The sequence below is a fragment of the Canis lupus genome, chromosome 22, assembly GCF_048164855.1.
Source record: "Canis lupus baileyi chromosome 22, mCanLup2.hap1, whole genome shotgun sequence".
Lineage (NCBI taxonomy): Eukaryota > Metazoa > Chordata > Mammalia > Carnivora > Canidae > Canis > Canis lupus.
In genome coordinates, this window is record NC_132859.1 from 45,266,761 (window position 1) to 45,289,403 (window position 22,643).

The 22,643-nt window shown below is 46.6% G+C and overlaps 1 protein-coding gene and 1 long non-coding RNA gene across 5 annotated transcripts in view; one reads left to right on the forward strand and one right to left on the reverse strand.

The window, feature by feature from the left end:
- Positions 1-22,643, reverse strand: part of ITGA9 (integrin subunit alpha 9) — a 353,990-nt gene that overhangs the window by 297,884 nt on the left and 33,463 nt on the right. For all 4 annotated transcript variants that reach the window (XM_072793385.1, XM_072793383.1, XM_072793386.1 and 1 more), the window contains exons 5-8: positions 17,529-17,596; positions 8,341-8,470; positions 5,379-5,464; positions 3,002-3,070 (exon numbers count right to left, since the gene is read on the reverse strand). In XM_072793385.1, the coding sequence (XP_072649486.1) occupies positions 3,002-3,070; positions 5,379-5,464; positions 8,341-8,470; positions 17,529-17,596 (353 nt within the window). The remainder of the gene's footprint in view (positions 1-3,001; positions 3,071-5,378; positions 5,465-8,340; positions 8,471-17,528; positions 17,597-22,643) is intronic.
- On the forward strand, positions 15,202-22,541 carry LOC140614268 (uncharacterized). The gene is made up of 5 exons (XR_012015165.1): positions 15,202-15,430; positions 16,674-16,787; positions 20,640-20,726; positions 21,103-21,173; positions 22,050-22,541. It is a non-coding gene; the product is annotated as an uncharacterized lncRNA (long non-coding RNA).

A 22,643-nucleotide genomic window follows, 5' to 3' on the forward strand; every position in this document is an offset into this window, starting at 1 on the left:
CAGTCACTAATTCGGTGGCCTTGCCGATCTTTCCATCTGGACTTTAGTAAAATAAGCAAACAAACAAGCTGGTGAGACCCACACAAGGCCCCGAGGACCAAAGCTGCTAGCTGTTCTCTCTGGCTGAGCCCCATGGGAACAATGTGCTTCATTCCAATGGGCTATTTAACTTGGCATCTTTATCAATGTTCAATCAGAAATCCCTGAACATGAAGTTTCCTATCTAAGTTCTGACATACAAACACTTCAGATACCCTGTTAACTCAATAAAACTCCTATATGGCAATGACATGCTTTCAGGGGTGGAGGGGGGAGGGTGTTCCTTGATCAGAATTCTCCCATAAGTCTGGAAATGCAGGGATGTGTGTCTATATTAACATCTGGATTGTGCACATATTGATGATTTCTTAGATGGACTATATGAAGGCTGTCAATCGAAAAAACCCAGAACTTTGAGGTTTCATTTTATTTTGTTTTGTTTTGTTTTTAGAGTAGGCCAGGTGACAGGACTACCTCACCAAATCCTGGTCGAAAAAAGCAGAAGTGGGACAGTGGTTGGCTGAGTCAGAACCCTCCCCTGTGTGTGTGTGGCTCCGGACACAGGGGTAAAGCTACAGACATCCTTTGAAAGCCTGGGGTCATGTCCTTTCCCTCTGAAGTAATGGAGAAGTCAGAGAGACTGGAATTTCTCTTCTTCTTGCAAAAAGCAAAATCATATGTATAAAGAGAATGATCATCTTTTTCAAAATCAGAAAGCTTATGATGGAGTTAAAGCCAGAAAAAATGGGAGAGCAAGATTGAGTGGTGTAAGAAAGGAATGACTCTAGCTAGGATGGTGCAAAGTGAAGGCAAGTAGAGCCCTAATGAAAGTGACAAGTGACAGAGCCATGGAACTGGTGGGTGAAACACCTGGCCCTTCCATCCCCTCTCAGGGAGCCCCAACACATCACAAGGACATTCAAGCAGACATGCAAACCAGTCTGTCCTGGACTCCACGGCGTAAAGTTCTCGGGAAGTGTGCCCAAGTGGCTCCTCAAATGTTGACCTCTCCGACCACCTGCTCTTAAATCTGTTGCCCGAAACATGACCACAGCCAGTCACAGATGAGTGGCCATGTAAATTGTCATTTGCACCAGGAGGTTTTTGAGAAGGAGGGGGGCACAATTATAGGCTGTTAATTATACCAGGATGACCACCCTGGGCACAGGTGGCTGGTGGGGGTGGTGGGCAGGAGGCATGGAGACACAGGTGGAAATGAACGTGAAGATACTCTGAAAACTGGATGACAGGTGTGCTCCAGCTCCACACATCACATTAGAGTCCTTAAATAGTATTTATGTGAGGTGATGGGTGTGTCAACTAGCCTTACTGTGATGGATCAAATCATCCATTGAACACCTTAAGTTCACCCAGTGCTATAGGTCAATTATATCTCAGCAAAGCTGGAAGAGGGGGACAGTTCCTTTAATTTTATGCTGTCAAGCCCAGGTATGTTTGCAGGGGAGGGGTGGGGGTCTGGGTTTCCCACAGTAGGCACACTCACCTATTTATTATTTTTTTGTAAGAAAAATATAAAATGTTAGGCTTAGGAGCATTTACATCCTGCTCTTTGGGGCTCTTTCACAAATGGCACTGAGTTACTTCTTGTTGAACTGTCAGGAGTGCCTGGAAAATCTTTTTTGCAGAATTGCTCACAGTCCTTTTCCAGTGCTGTTGCTCTGGGTTTTTAGAAATGTTAAAATAACATAGGCCAGTGTAGTTCCCAGGGAAAACTTCACAAAACTGATTTGGTAATGCATTTTTTTTAATGGAAAGGATTATGACAATTCTATACCAAGTACACACGTTAACATTGTTAAAATTGAAAGAAAATTCCACTTGTGAGTGGGATTTGGGGAAATGAGAATATCCACCACCAGAACAGTGTGTAATGGTGCCAGGCTGGAGTAGAGCAGGTTTAACCCCACACTGGGCTGGGACACAGCCTGCCCCACAAAGGAAATAATCGCTTTTCACCCTTTCTTAGGGTGGTGGGAGGTAAAACAACCTTCCACATTCTCCTATCTCCTGGAATCTCTCTCCCAGGCCCCAGGGGTCCTATGCTTCTTCCCAGAGCTCACTGAGGCCTCCACCAAGACAAGCCTCCAAATTACTTTGTTGGCCTCCCAGCCCAAATATGTGTCCCCTGAGAGCAGCCAATCTCTCTCAACAATCTTGTTGGTCTGAGCCACACTAAGGGGTGCAGGACTGATAAGCCTGTGAAAAAATGCTGCTTATTAATCAAAGCACTCTCTACCTGCCTTAATTTCAGACTATGGTGCAGCATAATGGAAACATGCAGGAAATGGAGAGAGAATTAGGGCCAGGATGAAGACAAGACAACCCAAGCAGATCAACCTTGCCCAGGACTAATTTCAAGGCAGCCTTCCCAAGCTATTTCTATTTCCAGGTTCCCAAAGGAGCTGAGTGACACTGTCACACAGTGTCTCTGTGTGACAATAGTCCCTGTGACGATGGTGGCAGGGAGCTCAGGATGAGGAGGAATGGTGCTGGGCCAGGGACACAGGGAGAGTGAGAGCCATTTGCCTGTGTGCCTACTTGGTTAGCTATCATGGGTTTGCACTGTACTAAACTGTGATCTCCGGGGTGTTGATGTGTAGGTACAAGAGAGCAGCAGATGGAGGAGAGGTAGCAAAAGGCAGAGAGACCCCGCGAGTCGTAATTTTGATGAGTATCTGAACTATGAAACTATTTTGAACTCTGTGATGTAACTTGGTCATGTCCAAATGCATCTTGCTTCCTATGTCCTAATCAAGCAGGAATTCCACAATCTGCAGGTTACACACAATGCTAAGGAGGTTAAGGCAACTGCATGCGGAGCCACCATACAAACTTAAGGCCCAGGTAGGACCTTTCCACCAATTTTCTAAAAAAATGAACTGATTCCCACATTATGACATCTCATAAGCAAAAAAGAAGATAACAGTGTCAAGAATCTCACCTTTTTACCTGATGCCTGAAAAATCTTAATTAACGTGCCCGATCTTCGATCAGCTCTAAAAATATAAACCTATGGAATGAAAAAAAAATCTAGTTAAGAAGGAAGCCAGGATCAAAGATCTTTACCAGCATTCTCCTGAGAGTCCTACTTAAATCAAGGCCAATGAGGCACAGGGCAAGTGCACTTAAATTAGCTGACAATTAAGAAGTCAGCATTCCCTGCACTTTACCAACTTTGTAAAAAGAATGTCCTTCAATTCCAAGACAGAAATCACATCCTCTGCTCCTGAACCACATCATTCATGGAAGCCATGCACAATAAGGTCCAAGGAGCTTACAAATTACTAATAAACAATTCAACTCTTGGATGAAGTATGCATTTTCTTCCTTGAAATATTTCTTTCATTCCCAAGAGTTAGAGCTGCTGCAGGTAGAGCAATGGAAGACAGAGGAATGGAAGGGAGTATTTCAGACAAAGCAGTTTTCCAAAGTGATTCCACAGAATATCAGAGCCTTACGATCTGCTTAAGTAAGCAGGAGTTTAGTTGGGGAGACACCAGATTTAAACATTAAATCAATTCCTCTACTGCAGGACTTTGAGAGCCTTTAGTATGCACCATGCATCGCTACCACAAGGAAGATTACTCACAAAGGACTTCCCAAATGCCAGGACTGTGGAAGTTCTTTTTCAAGTTGCATCTTATAGGAAGTGTCCCATGAGGACCAGGGTAGGGGACCCTCCTAGAGGGTAAGAAGCCTCTACCTTAGTGAGAATGTGTTTATGACCTGACACCAGAAACAAATAATCCTGCAGGCCAGAGGTCTATTCTAGGGTTCCCGGGAATGGGACAGTCAGCAATTTTGTCAACTATAACCAGTTTCCCCAGCACCTCTCATGTGATCCAAGTGAAAGAAGCATTTTCAGGTTCTTTTTTGTTAGTTGCGTCCAGGATTCTCTCTGTCTGGTTCTATCAGTTATAAAAACTGTTCTCATCCTAAGACTCAACTATCTTGAAACTATCACAAGCATATGCAGAGAAAACAGCACAATCAGATCAAAGTTTGTGTAACTGGTGAGAAAAGGAAGCATTGAGGCATCTGCATGGCTGTGACCCAGGAGGCAGGCGCTTTTAACAATGCTAGGGATGCCTGGTCACATGCAGGCAGCTTCTTTCCCCGGTGACATTATCAGCATGGGGACAGCTCCTGATGCTTCTTCCCTCCACCATGTAGAGGAAATTGTGTGACCCTGAAGGACCCATCTCTCTCCTGACATTATCAGATTCATCTGCCTGCCTCCCCCTGCTCAGTACCATTGCATTTTTATTTATCTGGTTTCATTCTCGAAGATCCTTTCTCCCTAGCACCAGTGGTAGCGGGGGGGGGGGGGGGGGGGGGGGGCAGGTACAAGTTCCAGAAACGAGAGCTACGGTTCCTAACTCCTACCCAGGGGAATCTGGGGAAATGATTCTCATGATGTACCTGTAAAGCCCAGTCAGCTGGCCAGACTGACATGCTGGCTCAAGGCTCCAATTAACAGTAGTTTGGGTCCATCTCTAAAATCCAGACCCCATTTCTCTGAGCCCCTAGAGATATGGCCATACTCTATCCCAGGTCCACCCTATTGCCTCAGGTACAAAGATTATTCCTTTGTTCAGATTTTTCTATCAGAGAACCTATGGAATTTGTCAAAAATTTAGGTTCCTGACTCATGTAGACCTACTCAATCTAGATTTCCCATGCCCTGGAGCTAAAGAACCAGCAAGCATAGTTCTTCATGCTCTTGGACCCATAGAGGCCACAATTCCTAAAGGGACCAGAAAGCCCTGGATCCATGGGGTCTTTCCCATACCCTGGGAAGATCCTTTAGGAGAACTGATCCCACATATTTCCAGTTCAGCCTTTGGACTGAACCAGTCTTGGCTCTAAAACACTGGGAAAATAAATATGAGCCTCCAGGCCTCAAGATAAGTAAAGTCCCAAAGACACTTGGGACTAGACCTGATTCTGTTACGTCAAAGTCAAAATTGGGGAAGGCTTGACAGAGTGGAGCCTGGACAGTGCTGGGTACCATTCCTTTGGAGGACGCCATGATGCCAATGGTCAGTCTTAATAACATCACACACAGAGTGAGCTGCCAAACGCACTGAGATGAGAACAGGGAGATCTGTGAGCACCATTCACTCTCTGATTAAGCTTTCAGGATATGCTCTCAAAAGTGGTCAGAAGGAGGCTGATGGGAGACTCCTCATGGCTTCATTTACCTGCCAGCCACCTAGTAGAATGTTCACATCAAATAAGTGACAAACCTCTATACCAGGGGCAGCATGCTCCCCCCTCGTGTCTGACTCCATGCTATTCCAGACTTTACTCCTCACCTTTCCAATGCCTTCATCCTGTGGAGCACCTCCTACCACATCGGTGGTGAACGGACGAGAGAAGGAGCCGGCAGTCACTGCATAGCCTGTAAGGAAGGGGCGTTCACCGAGAAGACAGTGAGAGAGGGCAGGGAAAAAAAGACCCATCAGAGGAAAAAGGGTCTCAAGCATCCCTTCCCTGGACACCTATGACCCAGCTATTCTTGGAACATAACCTCCCAGGGAACAAATGGATCTTTCTATCAGTCTTCTCACCCTGAAATGGCTCATCTCACAAAAAGTCAGGTTCACAAAAACATGAGGGCAGGAAAGAGTGTTTTCTGGGAGTCCTCTTTAAAACAGGTACTATACTGGGGAGCCTGAGTGGCTCAGTGGGTTAAGTGCCTGTCTTCAGCTCAAGTCATGATCTCAGGGTCCTGGGGTCGAGCCCCACATCAAGCTCCCTGCTCTTGGGGGGAGTCTACTTCTCCCTCTCCCTCTGCCTGCTGCTCCCCCTGCTTGTGCGCTCTCTCTCTCTTTGCCAAATAAATAAATAAAATCTTTAAAAAAGAAAACAGGTACTGTGCTAAATACTTTATGTTTTTCTTTTTGAGATATAATTTTTATATGGTCAAGTGTATACATCTGAAGTATAGAACTCAAAGTGTCCAAATGTACACAGCCATGTGATCACCACCCAGAGTGAATTTAGGCACAGACCCCAAACTAGAAGGTTCCCTCCTACCATCTCAAGTCAGTGCTCTCCTACAGGCAGCCACTACTCTTTTTCTATCACTATATATGTATATTTTTTAAAGATTTTATTTATTTATTCATGAGAGACAGAGAGAGAGAGGCAGAAACACAGGCAGAGGGAGAAGCAGGCTCCATGCAGGGAGCCTGACGTGGGACTCGATTCCGAGTCTCCAGGATTCTGTGCTGGGCTGAAGGCAGCGCTAAACCGCTAAGCCACCCAGGCTGCCCTCTATCACTATATATTATGTTTACCTATTCTAGAACTTCACTCAACCTAACACCTGTGACATTCATCCATGCTGAGTATAATAGCAGCCATTCCTTTTTATTGTTGAGCAGTGGTCTACTATATGAAGAGTACAGAACATCTTTATTCTCCTGCTGGGCATCTGGCTGGGCTGTTCCCAACAATCCCAGCATTACTATGAACAAAACTTCTGTGAACATTCAGACGTGTGATTTTGGATGCCGGCAAATTTTAATCTCACAATTCTACGAGGAAGGTCTGATTATTTCTTCCACTTTATAGATGTAGGAACTGAAACTAAACATGGTCAAGTAACATGCCCTCGATAACAATGCAAGATTCAAATCCAATTGGGATGCCTGGGTGGCTCAGTGGTTGAGCCTTTGGCTCAGGTTGTGATCCGGGAGTCCTGGGATCAAGCTCTGCATTGAGCTCCCCGCAGGGAGCTTGCCTCTCCCTCTCCCTGTGTCTCTGCCTCTCTCTCAGTCCTTAATGAGTAAATTAAAAAATCTCAAAAAAAAAAAAAAGAGATTCAAATCCAATCTGTGTGTCTCCAAAGCCTCTGCTGTTAACCACTGTGCCATCTTCCCTCCTGGGAGAAGGCAATAAGTGAGTGGGTGAATAGATGAGGAAAGAATCTGGATGCAAAAGCAATCTAGAAACAAAGGTCAAAGCTGTCTGAGCTTAGTCTAAATGTCTCCTGCTTTCTGAGACAGGCTTGTGGGCAGGCTAAAAGTTCTCCTTTAGCCAGCAGAAACCCATATGGGTGGCCATATATTCCCCAAACCTTGTCTTTGCCTTCAACCTTAACACTGTGATCACAAGCTGTTTGGATTTTGTGATGACACCATATTGTGGTCAATTCTTATGGACCCTGTGGCCTGACCACATTACCTAAGAGTATTGAGTGATCTCAAAGCCTTAAGTGACCCTTGGAAGCCCTGCAGCAGTAAAGGTCTCTGGTACAGAGCAAGGCACGGGTCCCACAGGTTCAAAGGACTTACTCTGAACCCTAAAGCCATACCCAAACCAGGTTCTGGGCTGCCTTCTAGACACGTGTCAGGTCTCCCTGCTGTGCACTGGGCTCTGTAGCAGGTCCTGGAAATGTCAGGCCCGCTCTGCACCTCTGAGGTGCTCCCAGCTGACACCAGAGGTCAACACTGTCTCCACAGCACACATATGGCAGGCAGTTTCAGGTTTGGAAACCGCAGGTTTAAGCCCCCACTCTGCTATTTACAAGCCATGTGACCTTTTCAAGTTATAGACTTCTATATGCCTCAGTTTCTTTACCTCTAAAATGCAGGTAATGATAGTTGCCTCATAAGGTTGTTTCAGGAATGAAACGAAATAGTATCCAGAACTATAGCATTTAGAACAGGTACTAAGGAAGAGAGCCACACAAAATCTTCAGGTCCACAAGCAAAGACAGGATATCTCTGTCCCTCAATAGGTACACTGTCATGCTTGCCTGGTGGCTGTTGTGTCTATTTTCTTTCTAGAAGGTTGAAAGGGTTGAGAAAATAAGAGAAATTTTCCTGAGCCTGCAATTAACCTTCAACATTACGCTGCCATCTGTCATGCTAATTTCTGGTTCTTGCTATTTCTATTTGCAACTGGTGGTGTGACCAAGAAGCAGAGGCCACAGCCAAGCAAATGTCAAGGGAAACCAGGATTCCACTGCACTCATTTTGTATCTGAACTTGAGTAATTGCTCAAATAATAAATGAAAATGTTTGCTTCCCTGGAGGTTCCACTGTCAGCTCTGTGATTACACCAGTTTTAATCCAGACCCCTCCTTTGTTCTCTACCTGCTGGGTGAAGGGCTCCATGTAAGGTACCCTCGCTAAGAGCCCACCTAATTAGAACAATAAATGTAAAAGCCAACAAACTCTTCTTTCTACCATAAAGCAATAGTTGGCGAGCCAGGTGAAAATTGTTCCCATTTCCCCTCCTTATCTGTCACATCCCTGAGCTACTCACCCAGGTAAGTGTACCGCCTGTTCATGATCACTTCATCGTTCAGTTTGAAATAGGTGTTGTCTGTAAGGTTCAGCACTTTGACTGTCCCAGCCCAATAAAATGAGCCTGGGGCACCCATCACTACCAGCTCCTACAAAAGACAGACCCAAAGGTAAATAAACAGGAAGGATGCTGAGGAAGGGAGCAGGTGATATAATTAGAACCACAGCTGCATCCAATGCAAAGACACTTCACACCAAGGACTTTATTTGGCTGAGCCATGAAAAGTACTTCAGCAGATTCCCTGGCATGATGGAATCCATCATATACACAAGGTCATCGGGAGTAAAGACAAGGATAACGTACCAGACCCCTCTGCTACCCATGGATAAGCTCACATGTACTTTCTCACCTTTACACCAGGATCAGACAAGGAAATGACAAACATCGCACATTGTCCTAAATCATAGAATTCCGGGAAACAGTGGTCGTGAAAAGATACCACCTCCCTCCTGGTCCCCAACCCCACCTGCTTCCTACAGAGGAAGGAGAAAACAAAGATAAGAAGCATCTTTGCAAAAAACAAACAAACAAAAAAAACGGGTACCAACACTCCAAGGAAATCGTCCCCAGTCCTCACTCAGGACATTCTTCTCAGGGATGGCTCTAAAGCTTGCTTTTGGGCCACTGTGGCCCCTGGCAACCTCATAACGAAATCAAGAGAGCAGAGAGGAGCACTAAAGAAGAGGACAGAGACCCCTGGCAGCAAAAGACAGCGCTGCTCTTAAAAACAGGCCCAGAGAGAGGCATCTGGGTGGCTCAGCAGTTGATCATCTTGCCTTCGGCTCAAGTCGTGATCCCGGGATCCTGGGATTGAGTGCCAAATTGGGCTCCCCACAGGGAGCCTGTTTCTCTCTCTGCCTATGTCTCAGCCTCTCTCTGTGTGTCTCTCATTAAAAAAAAAAAAAAAAAACAGGCCCAGAGGGACATCCAGGGGGCTCAGTCACTTAGGCGTCCTACTCTTGGTTTTGGCTCAGATCAGGATCTCATGGGTTGTGGGATCAAGCCCTGCATTGAGCCCTGTGTTGGGAATCTGTGTCAGTGGGGAGTCTGATTGAAATTACCTTCCTCTGCCCCCCTCATTCGTTTCCATGCTCACACGCATGCGCTCTCTCTAAAATGAATGAATTTTTAAAAATAAATTTAAAAAGAATAAATAAAATAAATAAATAATTAAAAAAAAAAAAAAGACTCAGAAATACAAGACATGGCAGTCTCCAGCATTTGCGTTAGGGGTAAATGGCCCTGTACCCTCAACGGGGTCGAGAGCAGGTCTGTGCTACAGACCCATCCCATGAGCAATCCTGATGAGAATTCCAAGTGCTTCCAAATGATGCATCTACCTAAGGAAGTCAGCGTGGATCCCCATGTGGATTCACCCACAAGGAGAGGCATTGTCACTGTGCTAAAGGAAGCTACAAGTGATCTAACCGTCTAACAGCTGGCATTCTAAATCATGGTACGCCCGTTCAACAGAATCTGCAGCAGTAAAACTGCTGTTGCTTAACAGCACTGAGACAGGGCAGCAAAGTGCTGAGTTAATGAGGAGAGGCCAAACAATATGCATACTACGATCACATTTTATAAAAGGGCGGGGGGAAGCATGTACAGACAGACAGACATGAAACAAAGACCAGAAGGATTAGCCCTGAATGTTTATGGTTTTTTCCCCACTGTGTAACAGGATTACAGAGATCCCTCCTCTGCCCTCCCTTCTTCTATCACTCTGTATCTTTCTCTGTGTCTCTCCCTGTCTCTCATCCCCAAAATTTGTGTTTTACAAAGTTATAGAACAACGATTAAATGCTGACAGGAAGTCACCTCAGAAAACACACAATGTGTTAAAAATGGAGCACAGGCTGTGTGTAAGCTGTACTGAGGGTAGGTGTCCACTGCCTCCCTGAACCCACTGGGTGACCCTGGCTGAAGCTTTCATTCCTTCCTTCCCCAACAGGGAATCCCTTCTTTTGATTATCTATATTTCCCAAAGTACCTATGTTGCAATAAGAAACAATATAAATTATTTTCATAACAAAATCACTAATTTTGCATTCCATAGTATTAAGCACCTATAATTGTGTAGAAAACCTGACAGATCAATCAAGTCCTTTTGTATGACATTCCCAGGGTAAGGCAACACGGAAACATACAAAATATTTTAGAAAAAGTTATATCCAAAAGGGTCCAAATAAAGACAATTTTAGGGGAAACCTCTCAGTTGTACAAAAACCCCAAAGGTGCAGGCCAGGCAGAGAGTAGACACTAGACACCACAATGTCATCAAGGACTCTCAGTGACAAAAGATACCCACCTCGCCCTTGGCCCTTAGAGTCCCCATGGTTTTTAACATTTTTTTAAAAAGATTTTATTTATTCATTCCTGAGAGACACACAGAGAGAGGCAGAGACACAGGCAGAGGGAGAAGCAGGCTTCCCGCAAGGAGCCCAATGTGGGACTCAATCCGGGATCCTGGGATCATGCCCTGAGCCGAAGGTAGATGCTCAACTGCTGAGCCACACCGTTTTGTTTCAGAAACATCCTTTCAGGCTGACCCCTCTCTGCAGAGCTGGCCTCACTGTCAGAAGCTGCTGCTTTCCGACTAGTCCCTGAAAGCTACATCTTGCTACAAGGACTCTGAGTTTCTAATGACAATTCATAAAGTCACACTGAATTCCCACAGAGCAAACGTCTGAAAAAGCCAGAGCCATCTAAAGAAAAGAAAGAAAAAAAATAAAGAAAGAAAGAAAGAAAAGAAAGAAGAAAGAGCACCTGGGCAGGAGAGCAAGCGTATGACCATGGTGGCACTGGGACAATGTTCTGAGTGCCATGTGTGCCGTGGTCCATTTGGAAAGAAATTTAAACAGTAGGGTGTGAGCACAGCCAGAAGAGAAGCCACCAGATCCTGCCTGAATGGCATGTTCCTGGTGATCGAGGAAGGTGGAGCCCAGGAATGGCTGTGGAGGAATGCTGCATTCAGATTCTGACGTCCCATCCACCTCCAAGGGAGCAGGTGAGAAACTAGACACTGAGGCATCTCGCTGTTTTATAAAAACATATCACTTGCTGCACTCATAGCTCATCACTAAAAAAACACAGGTGGGGAGTGCATTCATTCACTCCTGTCCCCTACACTCATCTGCTCTGTGTAAGGGGCTATACTAGTTCTAGGGACATTAGACCAGGGCACCTGGGTGGCTCTGTGGTTGAGCACCTGACTTTGGCTCAAATCAAGATCCCAGGGTCCTGGGATCGAGCCACATCAGGCTCCCTGCAGGAAGCCTGCTTTTTTCCCTCTGCCTGTGCCTCTGCCTATGTGTGTGTCTCTTGAATAAATAAAATTTAAAAAAAAAGAAGAAGGGATATTAGACAAAGGACTTTTTCCTTGGACTTGAGCTCAGAAAGGCATTTGGAATGGGGTGTCTAAAAGCATAGGGCATGGAAGAACATGATAATCAATAGTCTCCATACCAGTGGTACACACCATATGTAGAGCTTTTTCCATCCGCAGCTCTTCATAAGCCAAAATCCTGAGCAGTGCCAGAGACACAAAAGGCTCTCAGGGATACCAGGCAGTAGACACAGTGTTTTCTGATGACTTAAATCAATCCAGCATAAAAATTGAGAGCTGTACATCTAACATATCCCCGCACCCGGTCTCTCAAACATTGCAAAGAGAACAAGACAAGGTAATCTATCTCCTCAAAAACCTCCAACCAAAGCTTTTGTCTGTCTTCCTTCTCCTCTTTGTGCTCAGACTCCTCCCTTGGTTCAAACTAGATGACCTGAGACCTGCAGGGCTGGGGCCGAGGGGTGGGGAGTTCCAGGAACTCCCTGTAGTTGGTTTTCTCATTCACTAGGGATGATGCCTACATCTTTTTGATGCTGTTCACAAGGGTCAGGAAGTGGCACCAATACTTATTAGCTACCACCCAATGCAGATGGTGCAGAGGAACACAACCTTCTCTGCAAGCCAAAGGCCACACCGCCTAACTCACGTGTGGAACCCCTTCCCTGAACAGTACAGGCCTTTTCCCAAGGTGCATTTACTAGCAGAATCTCCATAACTATGGAGGTGTGTGGGTGTGTCTGGTGAGCCTTGGACTTCTCTCTGTACGCCCCTGCAAGGCAGCATAGCAGGGGGGCAGAGGGGCACTTGGCATCTACAGCAGAAGTCTGCGCTCCGGGCTCCCACGGTAGTGCTCCAATGCTGGCAGGGTGCTCTGTCTTCTCTTGCTACGCACAACTGTCTCTATCCTCCTAGGCTACAAAAATAAAGTTCCCAGGAAGCTCTCCTTTACCCTCAGTGACAGACTAAAGCTTACATGGCATCTGTAGCTCAAACAGCTTTGGTAACCCCTACGTCACGACCTTCAGGGCAGGCAGGCACCTGGGGCCAGAGTACTCAGGGCCACATGGCCATGTCCAAAAGGCCACAGAGTCACATCCAGCTGGAAAGGTAGCTGCCTGCCCTGTGCAGGGACCGCCAGCCCACAGCCAAAGCAAGCCCAAGTAATGAGGTCAGCAGGAGGGCATGGGAGGGGAGAAGTGTTGCCTGACCCCTGCAAACACATTTCCTGTTCAGTCTCCAGTAGCTGAAGTTTCAGAAAGGAGAGACCGCGAGTTCAAAGACCTCTTGTTTCAGAAGGCCAAAGCCCAGGGCAGCCAGGAGGCAGTGGCTGGGTCAAAGGACTGAGCCTCCCACTTGCTGGCCTCACAAACCCCCATCTGTGTACCACGACTGTCCCACTGCTCTTTGTTCAGCCAGCACATGCTGAGGTTCCATGGCTCCCAGAGCCTGGAGTTCTAATAGGTCCTCTTGTTCCTCTGGTCACCTGGAGCTTGCACAGCCACCTGGATTCTCCTTCACCCCTGCCCCTTCTGCTCCTCCCACCAACACCCCTTCCACCCAGCCCCAATGACACCTCCTCCCTGGGAGCTCCTTCTCTCTTTTAGCTCTTCAACAACATCTCTGATGAGTTCTCATTTCTGCAGTTTACTTTTTCTCCTCCCACTGTCGAAAGGAGGAGCCCTCTCCCCACCCCACCCCCAACTCCATGCTGAGCACACCCAGTCCCCTCAAAGAGGTACTAGCAATGACCAAATCAGAGTTTCCAACTCAGGTGGGGTTCTGGTCCCTGTATCCAAACATCTTCTAAAAACACCTATGACACATGATGAGATGAGCACTGGGTGTTATACTATATGTTGACAAATTGAATTTAAATAAAAAATATATTTTTAAAGATTTTATTTATTTATTCATGAGAGACAGAGAGAGAGACAGAGACAGAGAGAGAGAGAGAGGCAGAGACACAGGCAGAGGGAGAAGCAGGCTCCATGCAGGGACCCGATGTGGGACTCGGTCTCGGGTCTCCAAGATCACGCCCTGGGCTGAAGGCAGTGCTAAACCTCTGAGCCACCCGGGCTTCTCTAAATAAAATATTTTAAAAATAATAATAAAAAAAATTAAAACACCTATGAGTGTCCCATCTATCACCTCACACTGCACGTGTTGAAAGCAGACCCATTCGTTTACCTCCCCCAGTGATTCTTCTCTAGACAGCCTTTTGCCACTGGGGACCCCCTGTTCTCTAGAACCCTGGCTCACAACCTACTTCCTCCAACCCATAGGCCTCTAGTAACCCAGCCCACTGATACTGTCTTAATAGTCTCCAATTCCCCTGAGCATTTTTTCTTCCTGCCCTGTTGTTTTGTAGCTAGACCACATCACAGCCTCCCCCAGGCCCTCCCACTTTTAAAGTCCTGGGCACAGCAGCCCATACAACCTCTCCCTCTCAGCACTGCCATCCATGGTGTCCATCACCTGCTTGTGGACTTACAGTGGTACCCTCTTGCCTCCTGGGCTGAGTCAGACTTTGCTAGACCCTACCAGAGAAGTGACAGCCACAGAAGTTAAAAAACCTAAATGTGCATACAGATGGAAGAAGAGTGTGAGCCTGGCATATGGCAGGATGGTATTTCAAATCAATGGGGAGGAGAAAATAATCACCTACACATTTAGGAAAATAATGGAGTTTGTTTCTACCATATAATGTTTGCGAAAAGAAACCCAAGATGTACTAAAGAGATAAATCTTTCTTTAAAAACTTATAAAAGTATACCTATACTATAAAACTATAAGAAAACCTACAAAACTATAAGAAAATATAGGTGGATATTTCGTATTCTTAGGAGAGGGATGACCTTTCTGAGAAGTCTAGAATCCAGAGAGAAAATGATTGATACATTTGACAAACATGAATGTGTGATGGCAGTACTATAAAGACACCATAAGCAAACTTGGACTGGTAAAAAAAAAATTACAATACATATAAGAGATGAGAGATTAGTGTTGAAACTATCTTACAAGTTTCTAAAAATCAGTTAATCAAAAAAAAAAAGAAAAAAAATGGGGTGCCTGGGTGGCTCAGTTGGTTAAGTATCTGTCTTCAGCTCAGGTCATGATCCTGGGGTCCTGGGATTGGGCCCCATGTTGGGCTTGGAGCTCAGCAGGGAACCTGCTTCTACCTCTCCTCCCTGCTCATGCCCTCTCTTGCTACCTCTGTCTATCAAATAAATAAATAAATAAATATCTTTAAAAAAAAGAAAAAGAAAAAAAGAACAGAACAATGAACCAAGAACAAAAACAGCCAATTTCTAGAAAAATACAAATGGCTAACATTTGAAGAATACTAAACTACATTAATACTCAGATAAAGGGAGATTAAAGCAAAATGAGGTACCTTTTCATTATGACAAAAACAGATACTGGTGAGAGACTGTAGGATCAATGACACAACAATGTGGGGGGGGTGGCTGTTAGCTGGCAAACACTTCTGGAGTACAATTTTTCAGAATGTACCCAAATTCAAAGTTTGAATAGCTTTGGAGTCCTCTACCACATTTCTCTTCTGCAGAAGTGTGAACTTGTGCACAAAAATACCATGTGGGGGGACCTCCAGCCCAATGCTGCCAGTGAATCTGGTATGTTCCAGCATAAGTCCCAACTGTCTGAGGCTGGAGGCAAAGAGACCAGGAGGCCAGATAACAGGTAAGGCAGGAAAGGTAGGAAGACCTGGGCAACCATGTAGAGGAGTCTGGATCTTATTGTAAGTATGAGGGGGATACAAAAGGTTCTGGGCAAAGGAGCACCACAATATTTTTCTCATTTCTAGGAGGTAGTTGTGGCAGTTGCATGGGAAGAGGCTGCCTCAAGGCAGGGTGGGAGCAGGAAATTAGGAGGGTCCTGCAGTGGTGCCCTAGGTTTGCAGGTGGCAGCAGAGGTAGAGAGAAATGGAGGCCTCTGGGATAGGATTGGGGAGCACAGGAAGTGGGATTCCCTGATGGTTTGGATGCAGGAGAGGAAATAAGAGAGGAATCTTGTTCTTTTGGGCCTGAGCAGTGAGGACGATGGGTGGCACCATCCACCAGGCCTCCCATGGAATTCTGTGTAGATGGTCATAAGGATCTTACAAAAGTGACATCGAATGGATATAGTAAGAATTAGAGGGTGCAGACTGCAGGAACAGGAAGAAGCATCTCGTATTTATTGGTCTGAGAGTGAAAGACAGCATTTCTGACTTTTCTACCCTTTCCATGTTGCTTTGTGAATTCAATGCTGCATTGCTATTTTCTGAATTTAAATAGCGGTAACAGAAGTCAAGGTGGGCAGCTTTGCTTCAGATCAGAAAGCTCTGGACACTGGTGGGTGTCCCCTCCCGCAGCTCTCTGCTATCCTGGAGCAAGAGGAAGAGAGAGAATGTCAGAAAGCCAGGCCCATGAGCCAAGACACAGAGTTTGGATTTTAATCTACCATGTGATGGGAAGCCACAGAGTCAGAATGATAGGGTTTGATTTTGAAAGATTCCTCAGGCTGGTGTGCAGAAAACACAGGGTGGGGGTGGAGAACAGATGCACATGGAGGTGACAGGAATGTTCTCAAGCTAGAGAGGCTGTGGTTGCACAACACTGTGAATGTACTAAATATCACTGGATTGTTTGCTTCCAAATGGTCAAAATGGTCAATTTCATGTTATGTGTATTTTATTACAAAAGCAAACACACACACACACACACACACACACACACACACACACACACACAAAATGAAACAAAACGAAACAAATGCAGGGAGATCAGTTCGAGACCAGAATATATATCTCCAGGCGATGACAATGGCTTTTCCAGAAGGATGATGGTGGTGGGGAATTAAAGCTGTCACATTTGGGATATGCTTAGGAGGTTAAAATAATAGGATTGCAGGTGAATCAGAAATAAAAAGTACTTTTTTGAAGGGCCTGAGCAACTACATGGATGCCAAAGCCACTTATGGGACCTGACATGGAGCTTTGTACACAGAAGGCAACTTGAGAAATCAGGGGTTGATGTGAAGAGTGAACTCACAGTAGGTAAGCATCACTTAAGAACAGTCCCTAACGTTGTACCACCAACCAAAGATCGTGGTATGACTGCACAGGTACAGAAGTATTCAAGTCCACAGTCCTTTGGAATGTGGGGAAGGGGCTGGCTGAGTTATGTATAAAACCATAACATTTCTCCACCTAGGAAGGAAGGATGGTAGGAGGTGATGCTTAACATATCCTCCTCACTGCCAGCAATGAGACACAAAGGTGACTGAGCACCCTCTCGCCTGCACCCTCTTGAATCAGTTCCTTCCATGGGTCTCAGGGTCAAGAAGACTCTTTAGAGAAACTGTCCAAAGAGGTGCATCCTCCAAATGAGCCCACCAATGGGGCCTCTGGCCAGCAGGTGCCCACCAATGTCAATAACCTTCCCTGGAGAGACAGAACATGAAGACTCCTAACTCTGGGAGACGAACTAGGGGTGGTGGAAGGGGAGGAGGGCGGGGGGTGGGGGTGAGTGGGTGACGGGCACTGAGGGGGGCACTTGACGGGATGAGCACTGGGCTCATCCTCATTCTGTATGTTGGCAAATTGAACACCAATAAAAAATAAATTTATCATTAAAAAAAAAACCTTCCCTGGATATCACATCCGGGGATCAGAACCCCCCCCCCCCACAGCTCAAGTATGCGGGGGCATCAGCAGGCCCAGCTCAAGAGGCTACCGAGACCACCGCCAGGCAACGAAAGGCAGCAAGGGAGCAAAGGCCCGAGGGCCGACACCCACCTCCGTGAAGAAGCCCGCTATCCCGGCCTGGCAGGAGCCGTGTTCCTCGCCGTACTTCTTCTTATACTCTGGAGGGCAGGGAAGGGGAGAAGCAAACCACAGCCTCGTCAGTGTGGGCCGGCGTGGGCGGCAGCCGCGAGCGCGGGGGGCCGGGGCCGGGGCTGGGCCCAGGGACACCTTCCAGGCCGGGGCGCGGAAGGCGAGTCTCGGGAACCCACCGGACCTCAAAAATCCAGGCTCCGGTGCCACCGGGCCGTGAGGCTGCCAAGGGCCCCGGCCGACTTCCTCCACACACGTGGCGAAAGGGGAGCGGCAGCCGTGGTCATTAAGTCATTAAGTGGGAGGCTGGTGACGATTATTTCATTTACTTCAGAAACGATGGAGAGCCCCAGTAGGAAAAGGAGCCGAAACCATGACCCAGAAAGGGCTTGGTGTGGCCACCCCTGTGTGCAGCGTCCTGGGAGATAACCACGCCTCCCAACACCACACTGCACAGGGCTGGAGGCAAGAGGGTTTCTGCCATCGGACCAGAAAGCAGCCAGAGGAGCCGGGGGCCACGGGGAGATGGGCCCCCACCGCTCCTGCTCCTGGACTGGGTTACACTATCCCCACGGTGCACGCAACATGCTAACGCCTCCACCTTCCGTAAACGGGGCAATCTCTCCTGGTCAAGATAGACACAAATGGTTACGTTCATGTCCTCACAGTTCCCAACACTCTGACCCGACGAAGGAGCATTCGGTGTCACTGTTTTATTTCTAAGTTGGAAGGAAGAATGATTAGCTACATCCACGCATGCCATGTCATCAATCCCTTTTCCCTGGGAACCCATACTGCTATCCGTTAATAGGTAAAACCGTGAGGCTCAGAGAGGTTAGGTCAATCACCCAACGTCACACAGCTAGTAAATGGCAAAGCCTACATTCACCTTAGTTCACCCCTACGGCCTATCAAAGGATCTACGGAGAGAGTGATCACACAAAACCAAGGACGTGACCGGCCAGCTGAAACAATTACATGGGTAAAGACATAGAGACCGAGGGACGTGCAGTCAGATGACTCAAATTAATTGCATTGCCAGACACGGGCTCGTGGCTGTCCCTCAGCACCTGCAGGCCCCGGGCGACCCAACAAAATAACCCAGTGATCCCCCCATGTCACCTCTGGGCTCTTGGCAAGTGTCTGGTACCATTAAAGGCAATATACTTAATTTTGAAACAAAATAAATAATATGAAGGAACAATGAAGCTGTGATTGCAACACAATGCCACTTCCTGCAGCCCCGAGCTTCTCTAGAGGGCCCTAGGGAAATATACAGAGTAATTCAGTTTCTAACAACACTCACCACAAAGCCTGGTAACATTTTCCAGTAAGTGGCCATTAACCAACTGCTAAATTACAACGGAATGTCAATTGAGTTACTCCTCTTCCCTGCAAGGGCTAAATCAGTTCCTCCCGCCTTGTCCTGTTATTACAAGAACTCAGGCCTTGCCAGAAAGCAACCTAGGGACGATGGAACTCGCCTGTTCTCTGCAAAATCTTGCACCCGGGCTGGGAGTGGGGCTTGTGCAAAGTCATAAAGAGATCGTGCATCAAACTGTCTGATAGCAAGAAATAATAAAAATTAATAATAAACCTACATCAAATAGCATAATGGCAAGAAGGATCAAAATGTCCCAAACTGAACAAACAGTTATATTAAATTTGGAAGGTCTGGCAAAAAAGCATATCCACCCCCACTGACTTGAGAGGTTAAATACTCAACTGTAACTCTCAAGCAAATGAAACAGAAAATTCAGACCCCACCAGCTGAAGGAAGCTACAGTGCAGGACACACCAGTGTAGGCCTCATAAATTTATGACATGAATAAGAATTCTGTAGGAATCTCTCATGTTTTAAAGGAAACAGTCTCAAGGTCTCCTTTGTCATGGGGACTCCAAAAATAGTAGATATAAAACTTGTCTTTCTCTACCCCATCCCTGGACTGTGCTGGCCAGCTCTACGCCAGAAGCAGGAGCCAGGACTTCTAAGGGGGGCACAGCCATATTGGAATCTAGGAGTACCCCACTCCTGGCCCCGTGAGAAAGTCCTGCAAGGTAAAGCCCTACCACCAGCACCCCTGCCCTTAGCCAGCATCAAGGTACCGTTAGAAGCCAGCCCCAGTGTCCCTGAGCTGGGACCACCTCATCAGAGGTCCGAGGGCCAGGGACACAGAACAAAGGCATCGTCCCACTGGCTTTGACTTTCTGAGATTCTAGGGCCTATACCCACCTTCTCAGAGTGCTCTAGACGAAGAATCAAATCCAACCACGTGGGGCTCCAGACTAGTACCCGTAACTCTGACCTCCCAGAAACTTCTGTAACTCTTGATTAACCACTTCAACTTGGAACAGGCTCCAGTCCTAATACTTCCAACCCCACTCCATCCCACTACACATGCTTTGCGGTGAGGGGAGGCAGTAGTAGCAACTCTAGTCTGGGAAGGCTCAACTGGTGTGACTGGGTTAGACCCTTTCCTATCTGAGCCATTCACAGCCTTCCAGAAGTCCTCTTCAGCTTCTCTGTCTGAGTGACCTTGCAGGTAAATGTAAATGATACCCTCTCCCCGTCACAAAAAGTGTTTGTCCCTCACGGTTTATTCAACAGCAAGATGAATCATTTATTTCATTGTCCCCAACACCAGCCTCGTGTCAGTGACTGGGATGTGCTGGTGCTGGAGCGGTAAGGGAGGGTGTGCACACATGTGGCTCTGTGCATAGACCCAAGGCCTGGGCGGCAATGTAAGAAGATTGGGTACATTCCTCCGGCCACTAAGCACCCGGGTTCTCCAACTTCCCTTCCCTTGGACCATTGCGCCCTGTGCTCTGCTTGCCCTACCTTCTGTCTTCCGATCAGTCAGGCTCCCTTACCTTCACCCCCAGCCTTGCTGGGAAGGGAGTCCTGGGTACCAGGAATTCTGAGTTCTCTACCCAGAGCCATCATGAACCCCAGAGGCCTAAGGATGGTGGCAGTTGCGATTGGAGTAGGGCAGGGCCCCACAGGATTGATGTTTCTGGGCTTTCCAAACTTAGGTTGGCTGATTCTACCTTGGGCAATCCCATCTCCCCTAGGGCCTCAGGAGGAACAGGACAGAACACGCAGATCCAGTTCCTGAGAAGGCAGGAAACCCTCTATACCATAGAGCTTTGAAAGGGGAGGTAGGTATGGAGATAAGAAGCTGCCCCATCCGGGGTCCTCAAGGAACCCCCCAGGTCACAATCCCTCCTCCACTGAGAAGTCCAGGCCGTGCAGGCTGCAAGGATGGGGTGGGACTTCCCCCAAGCTCTGGGGTTCCCAGAACTTGTCCCGCACACACACAGGCTGCGGCCCTGCCGTGGGCAGCTCCTGGACACGTCCACGCATTGTCCAGCTGCCCCCAGGATGTGGCCAGGTGGAGAGCTACAAGCTGGTTCCCTCCCTCACTGCGTGGGACACAACATTTATCCACCTTGAAGCAGCAAAGGGGGGATCAGGGTTGTCATGACAGCAGCCTATTGTCCTTCCATAACAAACCTAACACTGTTAAATCCACAGGAACCGAATCTTGGAAGAAAGATGTGGTTGAGCGAGGAGACCTGGAAATCACCTGGAAGAGGCAGAAACAGGTTGGAGCAAAGCCCTTTCTCTCTGCTGTGGGCGGGTCTGAATTACTTGGCCTGTGTTCCACACGATCCATTAAGTTGTATGGCTCCTCTGCTCTAAAAATGGTAGTATTTTCCTTGGTTTAGCTGCTGGTTTTACTAAACCCTGTCTAAACAGAAGGCAATTCAGAAAGGGAAAAAATGCTAGTTTCCAAATGTTCACAACCCACAACTCAATACACAGAGCTTACACTAATGAATTTTAATTCATTCAAGAATTAAATGGGGTGGGGTCACTTCCTGCACTCTTCCAGAAATGCTGGTGGGATAAAATCAACCCGTGGAAAGATCAAGATTTACAGACAGTGTAACATATTATTCCTACTAATCTCTCTTCCCATTTGAGAAAGTTTCCTATTTCAAAGAGAGTCTTTTTAATGCATCAATTTTAAAATTGTTTTTTTCCATAGCTCCTGAACTTAGCCATGAAATGGGAGGAGGGCAGCTTTCTAGTCCTAAATTATTCCTGAATTTTTGCTCAATTTCTGAGTGAACATCAAATAATTGGTCATTAAACAATTTAGAGGACAATGAACTTGGGCAGACAGATCTCTACTAGTAACTGGGGCATTTCAACATATAAAACTGAAAAGACAAAACTGCCTGCAGTTGTGCGGCACCACAGTCTAAATGGAAAAAAAAAAATGTAAATGACCTAAATAGCTAGGTTAGAGAGCAAGGGAAAACATTTTCTCAAAATAATGGACAATTAAGCTATGGCGGGCATTAAAGGTAAACTACATAAAGCCAGCAGCTTCCAATTATGTGACAGCAGCTTTCAGAGGGGACAAGATCTTGTGAGCAAATCTATCACCTGAACCTCATCTCTTTCTTTTACAGATGAAGCCACCATGGCTCAGAGAGAGCAAGCAGCTTATTTAAGCCCACACAGCAAATTAGCCTGAGGCAGGAGTAAAGGGCAGGCTTGCTGACTGCCAATCTGCTTCAGAGACACCATCATGCTTCACAGAGCACACACGCTCTGTGGTGATAACATTCTTAGCCCTAGGAAAAAATGTTTTCCATCTGTGGATGAGTGGATATACAAAATGTGGTATACACATGAATCCCGTGGAGTATTGTCTTAATATTAAGTCTTAATGAGGAAACTCTAACACATGCTACAATATGGATGAGCCTTGAGGACATCAGGTTAAGTGAAATAAGCCAGTCACAAAAAGAGACTGCATAATTCCACTTATATGAGGTCTCTGAAGAAGTCAAACTCATTGAGACAAAGCAGGATGGCAGTTGCTAGGGCCTGGGGCTGGTGGAGGGGACCATGTTTCATGAGGACGGAGTATCAGTTTGGGATGATGATAAAGTTCTAGGGATGGGTGGTGGTGGCTGCACACTAGTGAATGTATGTACAGCACACTTTGAAATGGTTAAAATTGTAAATCTTATGTTATATATTTTTTTATAAAAAACGTT